Source organism: Hemitrygon akajei, unplaced genomic scaffold (assembly GCF_048418815.1).
Source record: "Hemitrygon akajei unplaced genomic scaffold, sHemAka1.3 Scf000171, whole genome shotgun sequence".
Classification (NCBI taxonomy): Eukaryota; Metazoa; Chordata; class Chondrichthyes; order Myliobatiformes; family Dasyatidae; genus Hemitrygon; species Hemitrygon akajei.
The window spans coordinates 412,379-433,373 of record NW_027332057.1 but is presented as its reverse complement, the minus strand read 5'-3'; the positions used below and the strand labels follow the sequence as shown (position 1 = coordinate 433,373).

The 20,995-nt window shown below is 43.4% G+C and overlaps 2 protein-coding genes across 4 annotated transcripts in view; both read right to left on the bottom strand.

Moving 5' to 3' along the window:
• The window catches only part of LOC140724182 (NACHT, LRR and PYD domains-containing protein 3-like), a 431,143-nt gene that overhangs the window by 172,422 nt on the left and 237,726 nt on the right, over positions 1 to 20,995 (bottom strand). The window lies entirely within an intron of this gene.
• Positions 1 to 20,995, bottom strand: part of LOC140724180 (NACHT, LRR and PYD domains-containing protein 3-like) — a 45,813-nt gene that overhangs the window by 14,044 nt on the left and 10,774 nt on the right. For all 3 annotated transcript variants that reach the window (XM_073038662.1, XM_073038664.1, XM_073038663.1), the window contains exons 4-7: positions 19,660 to 19,826; positions 13,298 to 13,469; positions 13,127 to 13,192; positions 6,494 to 8,231 (exon numbers count right to left, since the gene is read on the bottom strand). In XM_073038662.1, the coding sequence (XP_072894763.1) occupies positions 6,494 to 8,231; positions 13,127 to 13,192; positions 13,298 to 13,469; positions 19,660 to 19,826 (2,143 nt within the window). The remainder of the gene's footprint in view (positions 1 to 6,493; positions 8,232 to 13,126; positions 13,193 to 13,297; positions 13,470 to 19,659; positions 19,827 to 20,995) is intronic.

The window sequence follows — 20,995 nt, the reverse complement described above, 5'->3', positions numbered from 1 at the left end:
AAGCTTTCTTCACCAACATATCCACATGAGATCACACCTTCAGGGATCACACCATTATTCCTAGATCACTCTATTCAACTGCATTCTTCAATGCCCTACAATTTACCATGTATGTCCTATTTGGATTATTCCTACTAAAATGTAGTACCTCACACTTATCAGCATTAAACTCCATCTGCCATCTTTCAGCCCACTCCGCTAAATGTTCTAAATCTCTCTGCAAACTTTTAAAACCTACTTCATTATCCACAACACCACCTACCTTAGTATCATCTGCATACTTACTAATCCAATTTACCACCCGATCATCCAGATCATTAATGTATATGACAAATAGCATTGGACCCACTACAGATCCCTGAGGCACACCACTAGTCACCGGCCTCCAACCTGACAAACAGTTATCCACCACTACTCTCTGGCATCTCCCATCCAGACACTGTTGAATCCATTTTACTACTTCAGTATTAATACCTAACGATCGAATCTTCCTAATTAACCTTCTGTGCGGAACCTTGTCAAGGGCCTTAATGAAGTCCATATAGACAACATCCACTGCTTTCCCCTCGTCAACTTCCCTCGTAACCTCTTCAAAAAATTCAATAAGGTATGTCAAACATGACCTTCCACGCACAAGTCCATGATGACTGTTCCTAATCAGACCCTGTCTATCCAGATAATTATATATACCATCTCTAAGAATACCTTCCATTAATTTACCCACCACTGACGTAAAACTGACAGGCCAATAATTGCTAGGTTTACTCTTAGAACCCTTCTTATACAATGGAACCACATGAGCAATATGCCAATACTCCGGCACCAACCCCGTTTCTAATGACATTTGAAATATTTCTGACAGAGCCCCTGCTATTTCTACACTAACCTCCCTCGTGGTCCTAGGGAATATCCTGTCAGGATCCGGAGATTTATCCAATTTATATTCCTTAAAAGCGCCAGCTTCATGTTCCGGGGTTCCGTTGTTTCAGACGTGACAGGGGTGAAGGATGAAAGGGGGAGGAGTGGCATTACCAGTCAGGGAGAATATCACAGCTGTGTGTAGATGGGACAGCCCGTAGGGCTCATCTACAGAGGCCATATGGGTGGAGCTGAGGAACGGGAAAGGAGTGACCACACTAATAGGGTTGTATTATAGTCTGTCCAATAGTCAGAGAGAATCAGAGGAGCAAATCTGTAGAGAGGTAGCAGACCAATGTAAGAAACAGAAAGTTGTAATCGTAGGGGATTTTAAATTTCCACATATTAACGGGGACACCCACTCTGAGAAAGGGTTAGATGGCGTAGAGTTTGTCAAATATGTTCAGGAAAATTTTCTAAATCAATATATTGAGGTACCAACGAGAGAGGATGCAGTACCTGATCCCCTATTAGGGAACCAGACAGGTCAGGTGACAGAAGTATGTGTAGGCGAACATTTTGGGTCCAGTGACCATAATGTCATTAGTTCCAAGATAATTATGGATAAGGATAGGACTGGTCCACCAGTTAAGGTTCTGAATTGGAGAAGGGCCAATTTTGTGGACATGAGAAAGGATCTGGGAAGAGTGGATTGGGATAAGTTGTTTTCTGGCAAGGATGTGTTCAGTAAGTGGAACGCCTTCAAGGGTGAAATTTTGAGAGTGCAGAGTTTGCATGTTCCTGCCAGGATTAAAGGCAAAGTTAACAGGCATATGGAACCTTGGTTTTCAAGGGATATTGGCGATCTGGTTAAGTAGGTGCTTAGAAGGTAAAGGCAGCAAGGGACAAATGAGGTACTTGAAGAGTATAGAAAATGTAAGGGATTACGAAAGAAGGAAATCAGGAAGGCAAAAAGAAGACATGAGGTTGCTTTGGCAGTTAATGTGAAGGTAAACCAGAAGGGTTTCTACAAGTAAATTAAGAGTAAAAGGATAGTAAAGTACAAAATTGGTCCCCTAGAAGATCAGAGTGGTCGTCTATGTGTGGAGCCTCACGAGAAGGGGAAGATCTTAAACAGGTTTTTGCGTCAGTGTTTACTCAGGAAACTGGCATAGCGGATATGGAATTAAGGCAAACAAACAGTAGTGTCATGGAACATATAGAGATTAAAGAGGAGGAGCTGCTTGCTGCCTTACAATGAATAAAGGTAGATAAATCCACCGGAACTGACATGATATTTGCCGGAAGTAAATTCCTTGTATGTGCATAGGTACTTGGCGATTAAAGTCTGATTCTGATTCTGATTCTGATATTTCCTCGGACCTTGAGAGAGACTAGTGTAGAAATTGCAGGGGCCCTGGCAGAAATATTTAAAATGTCCTCAGCCATGGGTGCCGTGCCGGAGGATTGGAGGGTAGCTCATGTTGTTCCGTTGTTTGAAAAAGGCTCCAAAAGTACACCAGGTAATTACAGGCCAGAGAGCCTGACATCAGTAGTAGGTAAATTATTGGAAGGTGCTCTGAGAGATCGGATATATAAGGATTTGGACAGCCAAGGGCTGATTAAAGATAGTCAGCATGGCTTTTTACATGGTAGATCATGTTTAATGAATCCTGTAGTGTTTTTCGAGGAGGTTACCAAGGATGCATATGAAGGAAAGGCTGTGGATGTTGTCTACATGGACCTTAGTAAAACATTTGACAAGTTCCCACATGGGAGGCTAGTTCAGAAGGTTCAGACACTAGGTATCCATGGAGAGGTTTTAGATTGGATTCAAAGTTGGCTGTGTGGGAGAAGACAGAGAGTTGTAGTGGATGATTGCTTCTCAGACTGGAGGCCTGTGACTAGTGGTGTGTCTCAGGGATCTGTGCTGGGACCATTGTTGTTTGTTGTCTATATCAATGATCTAGATGATAATGTGATAAATTGGATCAGCAGGTTTGCTGATGACACTAAGATGGAGGCGTTGTGGACAGCGAGGAAGGCTTTCAAAGCTTCCAGAGGGATCTGGACCAATTGGAAAAATGGGCCAGAAAATGGCAGATGGAATTTATATCATATAACTTATAACCATTTAACAATTACAGCACAGAAACAGGCCATCTCGGCACTTCTAGTCTCTGAACGTTTACACTCACCTAGTCCCACCTACCTGCAGTCAGCCCATAATCCTCCATTCCATTCCTTTCCTGTCCATATACCTATCCAATTTTACTTTAAATGACAAAATCAAAACTGTCTCTACCACTTCTACTGGAAGCTCATTCCACACAGCTGCCACTCTCTGAGTAAAGAAGTTCCCCCTCGTGTTACCCCTAAACTTTTGCCCCTTCACTCTCAAATCATTCCCTCTTGTTCTAACCTCCCTCTCAACTGAAAAAGACTATCCACGTCAACTCTATCTATCCCCCTCATAATTTTAAATACTTCTATCAACTCCCCCCTCAACTTTCAATGCTCCAAAGAATAAAGACCTAACTTGTTCAGCCTTTCTCTGTAACTTAGGTGCTGAAACCCACGTAACATTCTAGTAAACCTCCTCTGTACTCTCTCTATTTTGTTAACATCTTTCCTATAATTTGGTGACCAGAACTGTACATAATACTCCAAATTTGGCCTCACCAATGCCTTGTACAATTTCAACATTACATCCAAACTCCTATACTCAATGCTCTGATTTATAAAGACCAGCATACCAAAAACTTTCTTCACCACCCTATCCACATGAGATTCCACCTTCAGGGAACTATGCACCATTATTCCTAGATCACTCTGTTCTACTGCATTCCTCAATACCCTACCATTTACAATGTATGTGCTATTTGGATTATTCCTACCAAAGTGTAGCACCTCACACTTATCAGCATTAAACTCCATCTGCTATCTTTCAACCCACTCTTCTAACTGGCCTAAATCTTTGAACAACAAGCTTTGAAAACTTTCATTATCCACAACGCCACCTATCTTAGTATCATCTGCATACTTACTAATCCAATTTACCATTCCATCATCCAGATCATTAATATATATGACAAACAACATTGGACCCAGTACAGATCCCTGAGGCACACCACTAGTCACCAATTTAATGCAGACAAGTGTGAGGTGTTGCATTTTGGAAGGACAAATCAAGGTAGGACATACACAGTAAATGGTAGGGCACTGAGAGTGTAGAGGAACTAAGGGATCTTGGAGTTTAGGTACATAATTTCCTGAAAGTGGTGTCACATGTGGACAGGATTGTAAAGAAGGCTTTTGGCATCCTGGCATTCATAAATCAAATTATTGAGCATATGAGTTGGGATGTTATGGTGAGATTGTATAGAATATTGGTGAGGCCAAGTTTTGAATATTGTGTGCAGTTCTGTTCACATAACTAGAGGAAGGATATCAGTAAGATTGAAAGAGTGCAGAGAAGATTTACTAGGATGTTGCCGAGTCTTCAGGAGTTGAGTTACAGGGAAAGATTGAACAGGTTAGGACTTTATTCCTTGGAGCGCAGAAGAATGCGGGGAGATTTCAAAGAGGTTTACAAAACTCTGAGGGGTATAGACAGGGTAAATGTGAATAGGCTCTTTCCACATAGATTAAGAGAGATAAATTACAGGAGGACTTGGCTTCAGGGTGAAAGGGGAAATGTTTAGGGGGAAATTATTCACTGAGAGAGTGGTGAGAGTGTGGAACGAGCTGCCATCTAATGTAGAAAATGCGGACTCACTCTTAAGCTTTAAGAATAAATTGGATAGATGCATGGATGGGAGAGGTCAGGAGGGTTATGGACTGGGTACAGGTCAATGGGACAAGCGGAATAGAGTTTCGGCACAGAGCAGAAGGGCCGAATGGCTTGTTTTCTGTGCGCTGGTGTTTTATGATTTTCTGATTTTCTGAAGGGGGATGGGGAGGAGAGTTCACACAGGTGGAAGGGTGATGGGAAGGGATACCACTGGAGGAAAGGGGATGGGGAGGGGATCCCACAGGAAGAAGGGGATGGGGAAGGGAGATCCCACAGGAGGAATGGGGATGTGGAAGAGAGATCCCACAGCAGGATGAGGGATTGGGAAGGGAGATCCCACGGGAGGAAGGGGGAAGGAGAGAGAGATTAAACAGAATGAAGAGGGAAGGTGTTGAGAGATCGGCCAGGAAGAAGAGGGATGTGGAAGAGAGATCCCACAGGAGGATGGGGGATTGGGAACAGAGTTCTCACAGGAGGAAGGGGATGGGGAAGAGAAATTCCACAGGAGTATGGGGCATGCCGAAGAGAGATCCGAAAGGATGTTGCGGGTATTTGAACAGAGGCCCTACAGGAGTAAGGGCATGGGGAAAAGAGATCCCACAGGAGGAAGGGGGATGGGGAAGGGAGATCCCACAGGAGGAAGGGGGATGGGGAAGAGAGATCCCACAGGAAGAAGCAGGATGGGGAAGAGAGATCCCACAGGAGGAAGGGGGATGGGGAAGAGAGATCCCACAGGAGGAAGGGAGATGGGGAAGAGAGATCCCACAGGAGGAAGGGAGATAAGAAAGACAGATGCCAGAGGAAGTGAGGAATGGGAACAGAGGTCCAAATGAAGGAAGGGGGATAGTGAAGAGAGATCCCACAGGAGGAAGGGGGATGGGGAAAAGAGATCCCACAGGAGGAAGCGGGATGGGGAAGAGAAATCCCACAGGAAGAAGCGGGATGGGGAAGAGAGATCCCACAGGAGGAAGGGGGATGGGGAAGAGAGATCCCACAGGAGGAAGGGAGATGGGGAAGAGAGATGCCACAGAAGGAAGGGAGATAAGAAAGACAGATGCCAGAGGAAGTGAGGAATGGGAACAGAGGCCGAAATGAAGGAAGGGGGATGGTGAAGAGAGATCCCATAGGAGGAAGGGGGATGGGGAAAAGACATCCCACAGGAGAATGAGGAAAGAGTAATAGAGAGCCCATAGGAGGAATGGGATTTGGGACGAGATCCCTAAGAATGGAAGGATTGGGATGACAGGTCGTACAGGAGGATTCCAAGGGTAAATGATAATCCTACAAGACGAGAGGATGCATAATTTTTTGTACGTGTGTGTTGGGTCTGAACAGAGCCCGAAAGGAGATGCGCCCTCTCTTTCTTTGCGTAACTAGAAGTGAGCAAAGTCACACACGGGGAATGGCAGTGGGAGGACAATCTCACAATGGTATTTCTTTCCTTCTCACTGGGACAGTCTGCTGATGGTCTCTTGTCCCATACCGGGAAGGGGGTGTGAACCTCTGACCCACCTGCTGCAGTCAGTGTCGGTCTGGGTGTCAGTAACAGTGAGAAGGAACATTGTCAATGGACGTGTCACAGGCAGCGAGAAACATGGCCATTCCTCTGATTTACTACCATTAAACCAATGGCTGTTGTTCACTGATCTGATGAAGTCTTCAACATCCCTTCACAAGGAACCACAGAACCCTCCTGTCCTTGGGGAATTACTGACCGATCCCCTGGGCATTTGTCACAATTCTTCACAATCTGATTTACTACAAATTTGCCGAAATTCCTTTACATTGAAACAACGCAATGAGACAGTTTCACAGTTCAGAGTGAGAGATGAATCAAGTTACCTCAACTCCTGACACTTGTGCAGCCCGGGTCCCAGCCGCTGGATTCCTTCACACTGAATGTGGCAGTTCCCCAGGTTGAGGTGTTTTATTGTATCACAGAGTCCGATGGCATGAGACAGGACTGCGCAGTCAATCGGAGTCAGTGTCTTTTCACTGAATGAAAGTGTTTCCACAGATCCCAGTGTGGCCTGAGCCAGTCCACGATTCTGAGACTCAAACAAGTAATGCAATGTGTTCAGGAGGCTCCTTTTACCAGCTTCACTCCATGTGTTTCCACTCTGGCGTTTAACCTCCTCCTTCACCCAGTCAATCACCCGGCAGGTTGTTTGATGAGGAAATGGACCCAGAAACTCCTCCAGGCCCCGAGCTGTCATTGGGTTGGAGAGACCAGCAACAAAACGGAGAAATACCTCAAATCGCCCATCTGTCGTGTTGTGGGCTTCAGTGAGGAATTTCAGGATATCCCCGGGATGTGGATTCAGGAATTGTGCGACTGCAGCTACAAACTCTTGAATGGTGAGGTGTGGGAATGTGTACACCACGCTCCGGGCAGAATCCTCTCTCTCCAAAAGCTCCATCAGGAACCCGGACAGGAACTGGGATGACTGCAGATTGTACTTGATCAAATCTCCGTCTGTAAACACAATTTTCTTCTCAGACACTCCTCTGAAAGCCATCTGACCAACCCTGAGTAACACATCACGGGGGTTCTCAATCTCACGGCCGTGGTTTTTCAGGATGTTGTAAATATAGTAGGAGTACAGTTGGGTGATGGTCTTGGGAACTCGCTGCGGGTCCCTGACTCTTTGTGTGAAGAAGGGGCCCAGTGCCAGAGCGAGGATCCAGCAGTAGGAGGGATTGTAGCTCATGGTGTACAGGATCTCGTTCTCCTTCACGTGTTTGAAAACTGCTGCTGCCACAGTCTGATCTTCAAAATGTCTGATGAAATATTCCTTCCGTTCATCACCAGAAAATCCCAGGATTTCAGCCCGGACACTGATCACTGCCTTTTCCAATAAATGTAACACAGTTGGGCGGGTGGTCACCAGCACTGAACACCCTGGGAGCAGCTTGCCCTGGATTAAACTGTACACAATGTCGGACACTTCACACCACCACTCGGGATCTGGGCACTGGTGCTTGGGTTCTGTATCTCTCCGACTGTCAGCAAAATCGATTCTGTGTTTGAATTCATCCAAACCATCGAATATAAACAGCAATCCCTCTGGGTTCTTCCAGACCTCTGTCAGGATATTCCCAAAGTAAGGATACTGATCCAGAATCAGTTCCCTCAGGTTTATTTGACAGTTAATACTGTTTAAATCGCGGAATTTGAAACTGAAGACAAACTGGAACTGTTGGTATATTTTCCCCGTGGCCCAGTCATAAACAATCTTTTGTACCATTGTTGTTTTCCCGATCCCTGGGACTCCGGCCACAGCTGACGAACTCCCAGCTTTGGATTTACTCCGGGAAAAGCTGCTCTGGAACAACTGATCAGTACTGATTTTTTCCAGCTTTATGCGGAGATGTTTCTCTCTCAATTCTTCATGGTCTCTGCCTCTTGCCAGCAACTCATGTTCCACCAGTCTCCGATCTCGAACAGTAGAAATGACGGTGAGCTCAGCGTATCGATCAGTCAGCTGGAAAACCTTCACCTTCTCCGTCATCAGGATCGTGTTCACTCTCAGTGTTTCAGTTTGTGCCCGCAGAGTCTCCTTGTGTTTCTGTTGAACATCTTCCATGGGAACAGAGAACATGGGCAAAATGTTAAATGGCTCAACAGACCCAAAAAAATTATAAATTCAAATATCTGTGTTTGAGACTACATGAATTAATTCAACACTTCCATGGAGATTAGGACAGAAAGTAACACTCTGTTCACAGACACTGGAACTGACAGTGATGGATGTCCCAGAAAATGTCCAGTCCTCATGTTCTGGTAAGAATGATTTGTGAAGGTGAACATTCCCATATATCCTATTGCAATCCTGACTGCACTCCCGTTACAACAACATGTCACTATATTTAAAGCATTGTTTGCATCATTAATAGATGATGTTAATGCTGATCTGGTGTGGAACTATGGAGAGCAGGACACTGTGCATTTTGGCCAATCTGCACACTGGGGAGTCACTGGTGTCCACTGCTCTTGCATCAAAACAGGAGCAGAATATGCAGGAAATACTCAAGTTGGGCAGCATCTGGGGCAGAATCACAGGGAAATTGCAGATCGATAACCCATCGGAATGTCAAGAAAGAAAATGGGTAGTTTTCAATCGCAGCGGTGGAGGATAGGTGGAAAGATGAAATCTCTGTTAATGGAAGAAGCCACAAGCGTCTGTCTCAGTGATGTACATCGTGTCTGTGGGAGAGGGTGGTGAAGTCTTGGCAACTGCTACTCATCAGTCTTGCTGTGGGGGTGTGGGGCTCTGCCTTATGAGGCCTCCGTCTGTCAGACTCGACCGTGGATGTCCTGCCCCTGCAAGCCGGGGCATTACGATATGGAGAGGAAGCTTTTGCTGATGTAGCAAGCTCCCTCTCTCCATGCATCTGATGAACACAAAGGAACGGCAGAGACTGACACAACCTGGCACCAGACGTGTCGCAGGATATGCCAATCTGCGTTGAACACCATTTAAGACTGCCTTAGGGGCTCCAGTTCAAGAGCTTTCCCACTGGGTTTACTCCCAAACTCTTCCCCATGAGGGGTACAGTTGCAAGGCAGCGGAGTTTTGAGATCAGATTTTCTTGCTCCTGGGTGAGCTGCCAATCACGGCCGATGAGCCCCATCTGCCCAAAGCGACAGGTTGTAAGGCACCAGTTACCCACCCCTGCTCCTTCTCCTGTCGGAAGAAACACTTCCACCGGGCATAGTGGTTAAACCACACATGAAGGCCAGGAGCTTGACTTTGTTGTCAGAGGCTATTTGAGTCGCACGCCACTGGGAGCATTTAATAGGACATGGCACCTCATCCCTAGTACCACCCCAATCTTAAGCAACCAAGGGGCTATGTACTATTGACAACAGTAAATTGGTAAATTGTTTTATTATTGTCACATGCACAATGGTAAAATGGAAAACTTTTCTGGATGCAATCCAAACAGATCATTTCATCACATCGGTGCAATGAGGTCGTACAAGGAAAAATGGAACAGAATAGTTCAGGGAAACAGTGTTTCAGTTGCCGAGAAAATGCAGTGCATGCAGACAGTAATATAGAAGGTCAAAGGATCATTGGGAGGTAAGGGTTTTGTTTTGGAACTACGCTCACAAACTGTAGAATTCAACACCTAAATCTACAGCACTGTGCAGAAATCTAAGGTGTATATTAAGACTGACAACATTTTGTCTTTTATTTACTAGTTTGCACTTTATCCCGTTGTGATGTGGTTTGAAGGCATCGTCTGGATGAAAGGTGCTTTATAAATAAGTTATTATTATTATTATTTTCTTAGCCTAAACTGGTAAAACCTGAGATACGGGAATGGCCAAGCACATTCATGTCTGAATTGATAAGAAATTTCAGACTATTCTCGTGGTGTATAGTATTGTGGGTTTTCGAAGTTTTACACAAGTATTGCCGTGTGGGCCTAATTGGTTAACACTATTGTGTAAAGCCCTTGGGATGATACCGGTTATCGATATTATGATTGGGATAATGAATACCCTGATGGTGTTCCATAGACCTTTTATTTTTACCTTTTAATTCAGCATCTTTCTGGTGGTTTTACTAATTCATTTCTGTATGTGTGTTTGGAATGGCTATATATACTTAAAAAGTTGTTTTTGCTTGTTTATCCTGTAAAATTATATCGGAACAGTTACCATGGATTATCTGAAATAATGATAGGTCACAGCATGATACGAATGACTTTAATTCTTAACCAGGTGGCGTGTGGCCAACTGGTTAAAGCGTAGGTCTAGTGATCTGATGGTCACCAGTTCGAGCCTCAGCTGAGGCACTGCAGTGTCCTTGAGCAAGGCACTTAACCACAAATTGCTCTGCGACGACACCGGTGCCAAGCCCTTGGACATTGGTGGTGTGGAGAGGGGAGACTTGCAGCATGGGCAACTGCTGGTACTTCCATACCTTCCAAGGCGCAAATCAACGAGACAAACAGAGGCCTCAAAAACTCTAAAAGTGGAGCAGGCTTGTAGTTATAGTAATCATTGTGTTTTTCATCAGTTGTAGTTTAAGCAAGATTTTTGTGAATGTTGTCCACCACTTGATTGTGCTTGTGCAGGTCATGAGATTCAGTTAAACTACTGCAGGATTCTCAATGTAAATTCAGATCTTCTTCAGCCTTGAAGTAAATTTTGTTGGAAGATTTTCCTTTATCACGGGATGATCAATTTTATTTGCTTATTTTTATCCTAAATATATGTTTCATATTCTGTTGCATTGTATCCTGATGCTCTGTTTGATATTCTACCGTCTCTATTGCACCTTTCTTTATGTTTAACCATGTTCTGTACTTTTCTAGTCTGAAGTTCATGCTTATATCTTTGGAAATTAGTTCCATTATTTGGATTATTTGTTTTAGCTTTACTGATGCAAGAGCAAATAATTTCAATTCGTCAATGTATAGCTGTGTCAAGGTATAATTCGTATTTTTTTCTGATTTGATACCTGATTTTTGTCCGTTTCAGTAAATTATGAGCGGGTTTAAAGCTAGACGTAACCATGGTGGGTTCAGTGAGTCTCTCTGTAAAATCCCTCAATTTATTTTGATAATGGTGGTTGTTCCTCTGTGGTTGTTAATAGGACGATGATTTTACGCCAGTGCTTCATCAGATGTTGCCGAAATTTCATGTATTGTATGAATGTTATACATATTTGGAACTTGTCTTAAACGCGCGAGGGAGAGAATCAAATGTTTTGATAGACGATATATCATTGAAAGATTTCTGTTCTCCAGAGGTTTTGAAATAGAATTACATAATCTGTTACCTGTTGTTCACACCCGAACAGTAATCTTTCTGCTCTCCTGGGAGTATATCGTAGTTATCTAAGTGAGTTGTTATTTGTTACGAAATGCAGGATGCTACAATTTTATATATATATATATAATTGTCATTATTATTAAGAGCCAATAATAACATAGTAGGTGACCATTCAATAGTCTTATAAATGGAGAATTAAAGCTGTCCTTGAGGCTGGTGGTACATGCCTTCAGCCTTTTATATCTTCTGTTCCATGGGTGTATGAAAGAGAGAATGTTTGAGGTAGGTTGGGGTTCAACAGCAAGGCTTTGGGCGGGGGATTCATCTTGCCAACTAGATTGAGTTCCTCCAGGAGGTGAGAAAGATGATGGATGAAGTTACACATGGATGTTGTTTACTTGGATATTGGTAGAGTCTTTGACAAGGTTCCAGACGGGAGGCTCATACAGAAAGTTAACATGCTTGGGAACTGTGTGAATTGTCCTGGCTGGCGAGGACCCACACTGGGAGAAATTTCTTGGCTGGCGGGTGGTGAATCTGTGAAATTATTGTCATAGATGGCTGAGGAAGACAGGTCATTGGATGTATTTAAAATGCAGCTCGAGATGTTCCTGATTCGGAAGAGTGTCAACATTTACACAAGGCAGGATAATGGGGTTCAGAGGAATTGTGGAGGAAATTTACTGAGCGGAATGGCTCCTAAGTCTGATGGATTTAGGGAGCATCTGGAGATTTGTATTCACTTCTGATTGTCCAGCTCTTGGAAGGATTGGAGAGGGTGCAGAACAGGTTCATCAGGACGCTCCCTGGATTTGGTGACATGTGCTATAAGTAGAGGTTTGATAAACTTGGTTTGTTCATTCTGGTGTTACAATAAGGATCTGACTGAGGTGTACAAGTTTGAGAGGTGAGAGTTTGAGTCGACAGTTGTATTTTGTTTGTTATTTTTTTTATTAGACTGGTGTCTAATACCAGAGGGCATTTGGTTAAGGTGAGATGGGGTAAATGTATAGCAATTGTGGGTAGTTTTTTTACAGAGCTGTGGGTGCTGGAATTTACTGTCTGGGTCATGTCAGAGGCACCTATATTACAGATGCTCCTAGATCTAGATGAATGTACAGGAAATGCAAGGATATGGTCAACAATATAAGAAAATATACCAAAGTTCATTTTTTTTTCTCTTTCCCAGACATATAAAGAGTAAAAGGAAAAGGGAGACGGTCGATATCGGCCCGCTGGAAAATGATGTTGTAGTTGCATTAACGGGTGGAAAGGAAATGCCAGACAAACTCTGTGGAAGTCACTAGCGGAGTTACAAAAGGTAAATAACATCAGCAAACTGAATTGCGTGTAGTGCTATTACAAAGGAAAATGGGTTTGGAAGATGAAAGGTCTGAAGATAGAAAAGTCACCTAGACTGGGTCATACAGTGTATCAGCAGCCTGCTTGGGGTGTGTGGGGATTCCCAGAGTGTGAGGACCTGGAGTGAAGGCTTCACCAGAACCAACAGCTGGATTAATAGAAAAATACAATGTAGAATATTCAGGCTGCAAAGAGAGATTCTTTGAATTGTTACTTGAATCCAGATATCAGCGAATGGCTAATGGCGAATTTTGATTCTGAGTTTTTGCCAAGTCACAGACTAACATTTGAGATGCGGTTGAATTGTGCATTTCATCACTCACCGATCAGCTGAGTGGGTAACTCAGATAACCCTTGGGCAATGTTCATGTATTCCTGTGGATCAGGACCTGTTTAAATATAAAAAAAAATCCATGGAAACATAGCTAAAATAATTAAAATAACTGAAATGTTTATTTCAATGTACCTTTGCATGGTACATGGTTTTAACATACCGAGTTCCTGTATTTCCCTCAGTATTCTATCCAACTTCGGTAACTCAGTCCTCCATGTCACAAAGGATTCCCACATCGCCCTTCGGGCCCGGGAGCCTTTGCCCATCACCAAACTGAGGAAGAGTCTGGAACTCTCTGCCCGGTTTCCCTTCTCTGTCAGTTCAGTGACTTTCTATAAAAGGAAAACAATGAATTTATTGTGGAGTAGACAGACAGACATGGAGAATGTGGAGGAAAATATCTGTTCATGGCCCCGGTAGCTTCAGAACAGATGCAGTCACGGGGCTGCTGCCTCATCCTCCCTGGGTTCAGTCATTAACAGAGAAACAGTAACTGAAGGAAATTCTAATTCAATATTTGTGAAAGAATAAGGATTTACTGATACCCTGCAGTAGATATAATGTGATTAATTTCCTTGATCTGTCAATGTGCAGCATTACATCAACAAGATGTGACAACAAGAATGGAAGAGAGGGGAGAGAGAGAGCAAACAATGGATGGTGGGCATCACTGAATCGTAGCTGAATGAAGTTTATAGTTGGATCAAAAGGATAAGCAGGTAGGTGAAAGGGATGGGTTGACTCTGTTGTCATTTAAAATGAAAATTCCTGAGAAAGAGTTGATATCGGATTGGACGATGGAGATGTTAAGAAACTGCTTAGGTAAATTGACACTGATGGAAATTATATGCAGGCCTGTTAACAGTAACCAGGATGTGAGCTACAAATTACAATGGGAGAGAGAAGAGACATGTGAAAAGGTGAATGTGAAAATAGTCATTGGGAATTTCAATACGCAGATAGCTTTGGAAAATCAGGTCGGTGCCGAATACTAAGTGAGGAAATGTATAGAATACCTATGGGATGGCTTTTGAGAGAAGCTTATGGTTGAGCTCACTATAGGAAAGGTGCATGTGGAGGCTGTGTTGTGTATTGCACCAGATTTTATTGGAGAGCTTCAGGTGTCTGAAAAGAGGTTGCTGTCCAACTTGCATGCCATCTTGGACAATGTCTCCCATCGACTCCATAATGTACTGGTTAGGCACAGGAGTACACTCAGCCAGAGACTCATTCCACCGAGATGCAACAATGAACGTCATAGGAAGTCATTCCTGCCTGTGGCCACCAAACTTTACAACTCCTCCCTCAGAGTGTCAGACACCCTGAGCCAATAGGCTGTTCCTGGACTTATTTTCACGGTATAATTTACTTATTATTTAATTATTTCTGGTTTTATTTTACTATATTTCTACTCTATTCTTGTTTTGTGTGACTGTAACGAAACCCAATTTTCCTTGGGATCAATAAAGTATGTCTATCTGTCTGTCTGTCTGTAAATAAACCCTAGAGAGGCAGTGATCAGAAAATAACAGAATTCACACTGCAGTTTGAGAGTGAAAAGCTGAAGTTACATATATCAGTATTACAGCGGAAGAAAGGAATTACAGAGGCAAGGGAGAGTTGCCGATCAAATATAAATTCGGAAATGACACTAACAGGGACAATGGCAGAGCAGGATTGGCTTAAGTTTCTCGGAGCAATTCAGAAGGCTCAGGACAAATGATCACAAAGAAGAATTATTCCAAAGGGAGGATGATCAGCCGTGGCTGATGACGTAGTCAAAGCAGCAGAAAAGCAAAGGAGAGGGGACAGAATATTACAAAATATAGTAGAAAGCTGGAGGACTGGGATGTTTTTACAAACCAACAGAAGGCAATTAAAAAGCTGTAAGTAGAGAAAGTATGAAATATGAAGGTAGGCTAGCGAATAACGTAAAATAGCTTAGCAAAAGGTTCGCCTGATATATGAAGAATGAAAGAGAGGAAAGTGGATATAGGGCTGCTGGAAAATGACAGTGGAGAGTTACTGTCAGGGGACAAGGAAATGGCGGAAGGTATTAGTAAGTATTTTGCGTCAGTCATCACTGTAAAAAACACTAGAACATGCCAGATATTTGAGAATGTCGGGGGGCAGAAGTGTGTATTTGCAATTATTAAGGAGAAGGTGCTCGGGAAGCTGAAAGTTCTGAAGATAGATGAGTCCAGATCAACTGCACCCAATTGCTTCTGAAAGAGGAGGCTGAAGAGATTGTGGAGACATTAGTAATGATCGCTCAAGAATCACTGGATTTTGGAATGGTTCTGCAGATTATAGGTTAGTGTGAACAGCGTTTGGGAAGATGTCAGCAGTCGATTATTGAGGATAAGGTTTTGGGGTATTTGGATGCACATGATAAAAAAAAAGGCCAAAGTCCATGAAGGAAATCTTCTCTGACAGACCTGTTGGAAGTTTTTGAAACATAGCATGCTGGGTCGACAATGGAGAGTCAGAGCAAGTTGTTTACTTTGGCTTCCCGAGGACCTTTGACCAGGTGCCCCACATGATTCAGTTTAACAAGACAGGGGATGACAGTAGGACAAGAGAGATACTAGCAAGGATGGAGTATCCATGATTTTCTCCAGACAGATTTTGTCTGACTGTCAGGAAGCACAGAATGGAACAAATAGGGCTTTTTCTTGTTGGATGTTGGTAACCAGTGGTGTTCTACAGTGGTTGATTTTGGGACAATTTCTTTTTCCATTATGTCAATGATTTGACGGCTTTATGGACAAGATTGCGCACGTTATGAAGATATGGGGAAGGACAGGAAACATTGAGGAAGCAGGGATTTCGTGGGAGGACATAGACAGATGAAAAAATGGATAAATCAGTGACAATTAGACTGTAGTTCAGGGAGGCACATGGCCATATAATGGCAGAAATAATGAAGACGTAGACTATTTTTGAATCTGGGAGAAAATTCAGAAATCAGAGTTGTAAAGAGTCTCCGGAGACCTAGTGCTGGATTCCGTGCAGGTTGAGTAGTTTTTAGGAAAGGCAAAAACAATGTTAGCATTCATTTCAAGAGGATTAGAATATTAGAACAAACACTGGCCAGACCTCACTTGCATATTGTGAACGGTTTTAGTCCCCTGATCAGTGAAAATACGTGATGGCATTGTGGAAAGTCCAGCGAGGGATCAAAACTAACAGAACCAGTGATATTAAACCAGGTTTTGCTGAGAATGATTGCTGGATGTGCCTGTTCTTGCTGGAGTGTGGAAGGATGAGGTGGAATCTAATTGTAACCTGTGGAATATCGAAAGGCATTGAGAGGATGTGGAGATGATGTTTCAAAGTGGGGGAGTCTAGAACCAGACGGAACAGCCTCAGAATAGAGGGACGTCCATTTAGAACAGAGATGAGGAGATTCTTTAGCCGAGGAGTAGTGAATCTGTAGAATCCATTGGCACTGACAGCCGCAGAGACCAGGTCATTGGGTATATTTAAAACAGAGGGTGATACCTTCTTGACTAGTGAGGTCAGCAAGTTTCACTGGGAGAAGGCAGGAGAATGGAGTTGAGAGGGTTAGTAATATCGGATTACATTATTGCCCGTGATGTAATGGCAGAGCAGAATCAATGGGACTGATGGCCTATTTGTGCTCCGTTGCCTTATGGTCTTGTGATGTGTAAAGACAACAGAACATTAAGGAAGAAACACGAGGAAATCTTCAGATGCTGGAAATTCAAACAACACACACAAAATGCTGGTGGAACACAGCAGGCCAGGCAACATGTATAGGGAGAAGCAATGTCGACGTTTCGGGCCGAGACCCTTCATCAGGACTAACTGAAAGGAAAGATAGTAAGAGATTTGAAAGTAGGAGGGGGAGGGGGAAATGCAAAATGATAGGAGAAGACTGGAGGGTTGTAGGATGAAGAACATTAAGGAATGTTGGTGTGGCTGTCTTATAATGGAGATGGTTACTGCCTGGCACTCATGCTGTAAAATGGTAATGACCTCCTGAATGCAGGCATGGTCTTCCTGGTCAACTGAGGAATTATGAATTAAACATTGAATAGTCTTCAAGCAACATACACCTATGATGGAATTAAGGTAACTGAATATGGATGGGCTTAGGACATTGCTCTGAGAAATAAGAGAGGCACGGTTTAAGGGTCAGGCAGCGTTCAAGGGTCGGCACAACATTGTGGGCTGAAGGGCCTGTACTGTGCTGTACTATTCTATGTTCTATGAACCGGAATTTAATGATTGATCTCATAGAACAGTTACCAGTAGGGAATTGGAAAGGTTTTCCATCACATGAATAATGGACAATAATTATGGAACAATCAGGATAATTCCCTGAAGTTCCACTGCACTGTAAAATAATCCCTCATTTTTACTGCTACCAGGTCTGAGGAGTTATAGTTGTGAAAGAAATTTAAAGGTTTACCAGTAAAGCAGATGTCTCCAGATGATGAATTTAGAGATGAGCACACATACTTACAGATTATTCCTCTTGCCTTTGGGTAATGCCTGTCTGATTCATTACATACAGCGCCAATGATTCCCAACGAGAACAAAGTCAATCACGGGTATAACACACTTGATTTTCTAATACCACTCATGGCTGAATAGGTCAGATCTAGGACAAGAGAATCACTCTTTGTGAGCACCAGGGAGTGGGACCTGAAATAGTGTGCCCTGTCTCTCATTAGTCAGATATTCAGCAAGTTATCAGATTTTTTTTTTGTTTGCCCCTTCCCTTTCAGGAGAACCTGATGATTTTTGGGATCATGAGATATCAGCCAGTCAGCAGTTTCATTTTATGTTTTGTGCTTTCTTCTTCCCTTTTAGATCAAACTATTGATCTTTGTGGTCACGAGATATCAGCTTTGTGCGTGATCTTTCACATCTAATCAATCTCAGAGATTTTCGAGGAAGTTACCAGGAAAGTTGATGAAGGCAAGGTTGTGGATATTGTCTACATGGACTTTAGCATGGTATTTGACAAGGTCCCGTATAGGAGGTCGGTCTAGAAGATTCAGTTGCTTAGCATTCAAGATAAAGTAGTAAACTGGATTTGACACTAACATTTTTGGAAGAATCCGGAGTGTCACTATAGACTGTTGCATTTCTGATTAGCGTCTGTATCTCGTGCAGTGTCACGGGGATCGGTGCTGTGCCTGTTGTTGTTTGTCATCTATATCAATGTTCTGGATGAAATTACGGTTAACAAATTTGCTGATGACTCCAACATTGGGAAGGTGCAGTGGACAAAGAGGAAGATTACAAGAGCTTGCAGTGAGATCTAGACCAACTGGAGAATGAGCTTAAAAGGCGCCGATACAATTTAATGCAGACATGTGCAACATGTTGCTCTTTCAATGGACCAATCAGGGTAGATCTTACACAACGACCGGCAGAACAAAGTGATCTGGAAATACAGGTCCATAAGCCATTGAAAGTGGTGGCAAATGTTGATAGGCTCTGAAAGAAAGTTCCTTAGCACATTAACCTTCAGAAATGAAAATATCGTGTACAGTAGATGTGATATGATGGTGTATAAGATGTTGGTGAGGCCTAATTTGGATATTATGTGCAGTTCTGCTCAACTATCTACGGGACAGATGGAAATAAGTTTGAAAGTGTACAGAAAAACATTACAAGGATGTTGCCGGGACTGGAAGAGCTACGTTATAAGAAAGGAGTGAACGGGTTAGGACTTTATTCATTGAAATGTGGAAGACTGAGGGAAGATTAGATAGAATTTTACACAATTACATGGGGTACAGACAGGATAAATGCAAGCAGGCATTTTGTACTGAGGTAAAGAGGTACTACAATAGAAGGTTATCAGTTAAGGGTGAAAGGTGAAATGTTCAATGGGTACAAAGGTGAAACTTGTTGACTCCGAGGGTGGTGAGAGTGCGGAACGAGCCAGCAGCGCAAAATCAGTACAAGCGGTTAGATCCATGAATGATAAGGGTATAGAGCACCATGGCCCGGTGCAGGTCAATGGGAATAGGTAGTTTAAGTAGACCTGCATGGAATAGATGGGCCAAAAGGCCTGTTTCAAGGCCTATGACAAGTCAGTCACACATTGTTTGGGAACTCATGGAGTCAAGACCAGATGTGGTTAGCAGGTTTCCCTCCGTCAAGTACTGCAGTGAAGCCAGTTGGCCCAATTTACAATCCGACAGTTTAATATTCATGCTGGATTAATGAGATGAGAGCAATCTACCCGACGGTTCAGACAAGATTTGAAATTAGTTTCAGACTGAATGCCTGTTAAAAGTCCAGATATGCAGCCACTTCACTTATTTCACACTGATAAATACAGCAGGTGTGAGAATTAAAGGTGACACTGAACCTGTGGGACCCATTGCTCCCCACCTTAACAGCTGAGACCAGATCTGCAAGAGACAAGTCAGAGATCAAAGTCTCCTTTCCCGTGTAGAACTCGTAGAACGTGAAGGAGATTGATTTTGGTCACTATTCCCAGCAGTTCGGTGACAATACACAAACTACACTCACCTCATTTTCTTCTCTACTGAAATGTCCCTCCTTTGTCAACATCCAACCGAGTCTTTCAACCTTTTCTTCAATCGCTTGTTTGAGTCTGTCCCTGTAGAACTTTGTCAGTTGGTACAGTCGAAATTCCTCCCCCTCTGCCAGGAGGTCAGAGATTGTAAACTCTGGCTCTGTGAACATAAAAAGGAAAATATAAGCTTGAACTCAGATATCACTCATCTCCACTGTCTCACACAACTCAACAAAAAAAACATGATTTGAACCTGCTCACAGACACAAAAACGGTTTAATTCCCCATCTCCAACACTGGCCTTAAAACCGAACCCACAATATCCTGGGCATTAGGTTCATAGTAGGACCACATTTAATGCAAACCAGTGCATCCCCCATCCCACCCACTCACCTATTTCGATTCTGGATGGGCAATCAATGCTGGGACTGTCGGTAATATTCACTTCCCAGAGATACTCTTTCCATCCTGGTGAATACATTTCCCCTGATTCACATCCCGGAAACACTCTCCACATCTGGACAGCTGCATTTCCTCCAATACACATCCTGGAAATCCTCAGAGCAGGTAGCACATTTCCTGTAGTGGGGTAACAGCTGCCCACTACACCACATGTACCACACCCACACATTCCCCCTCTCTCTGAGCAACCGTCCAAAAAGGCCTCAGCTGTACCCTCCTCCCTGCCACATTCTGAGAACCCATCACTCTCATATTTCACTCAGTTGCTCCTTGTTGGGGACTTGACAATTCCATGTTCAATGAGATTCTGGGCAGACAGGCGGTCGCCTCACTTGTGCTGGTTCCAGGGTCCTGATCGGTGTCTCTGATGCTACTGTCTCTGGGCTGAATTTGCTCCTCCTCCTCTGCGGTCGGACCGCTTTCTATTGGGACATTGCTCTCACTCTGACCCTGATTTGGTACCTTGCTTCCCGTGACCCTCGATGATCCGCCTGGTAAAATCCTTTTCAGTCTTATCGCTGCTCGTTTCAATTCACCAACTGAAATAAGTGATGAATTGCGAGTATGATTTAGAGATGAGCAAAACTGTTTCAGACTGCAATGGAGCCGAGACTCTGGCTGACCAGATTTGGAGTGGATCTGTGCTAGGTAATGTGAACCGTGCATCCTATCAGGTGACCATCCCAATAAGCCGGTGACTGGACAGATTCAGTCCCAGTAAAATAATAGGATAGACACAGTAATACTGATCACTTAATTCACAGCAGTTGAAAACAAGGATGACCACGGGATCTTATTGCAACAGTGTCCAGTGATACCGGGAAATATCACTGCGATTATCATCCACAAGCTAAAATCTCCCAGGGT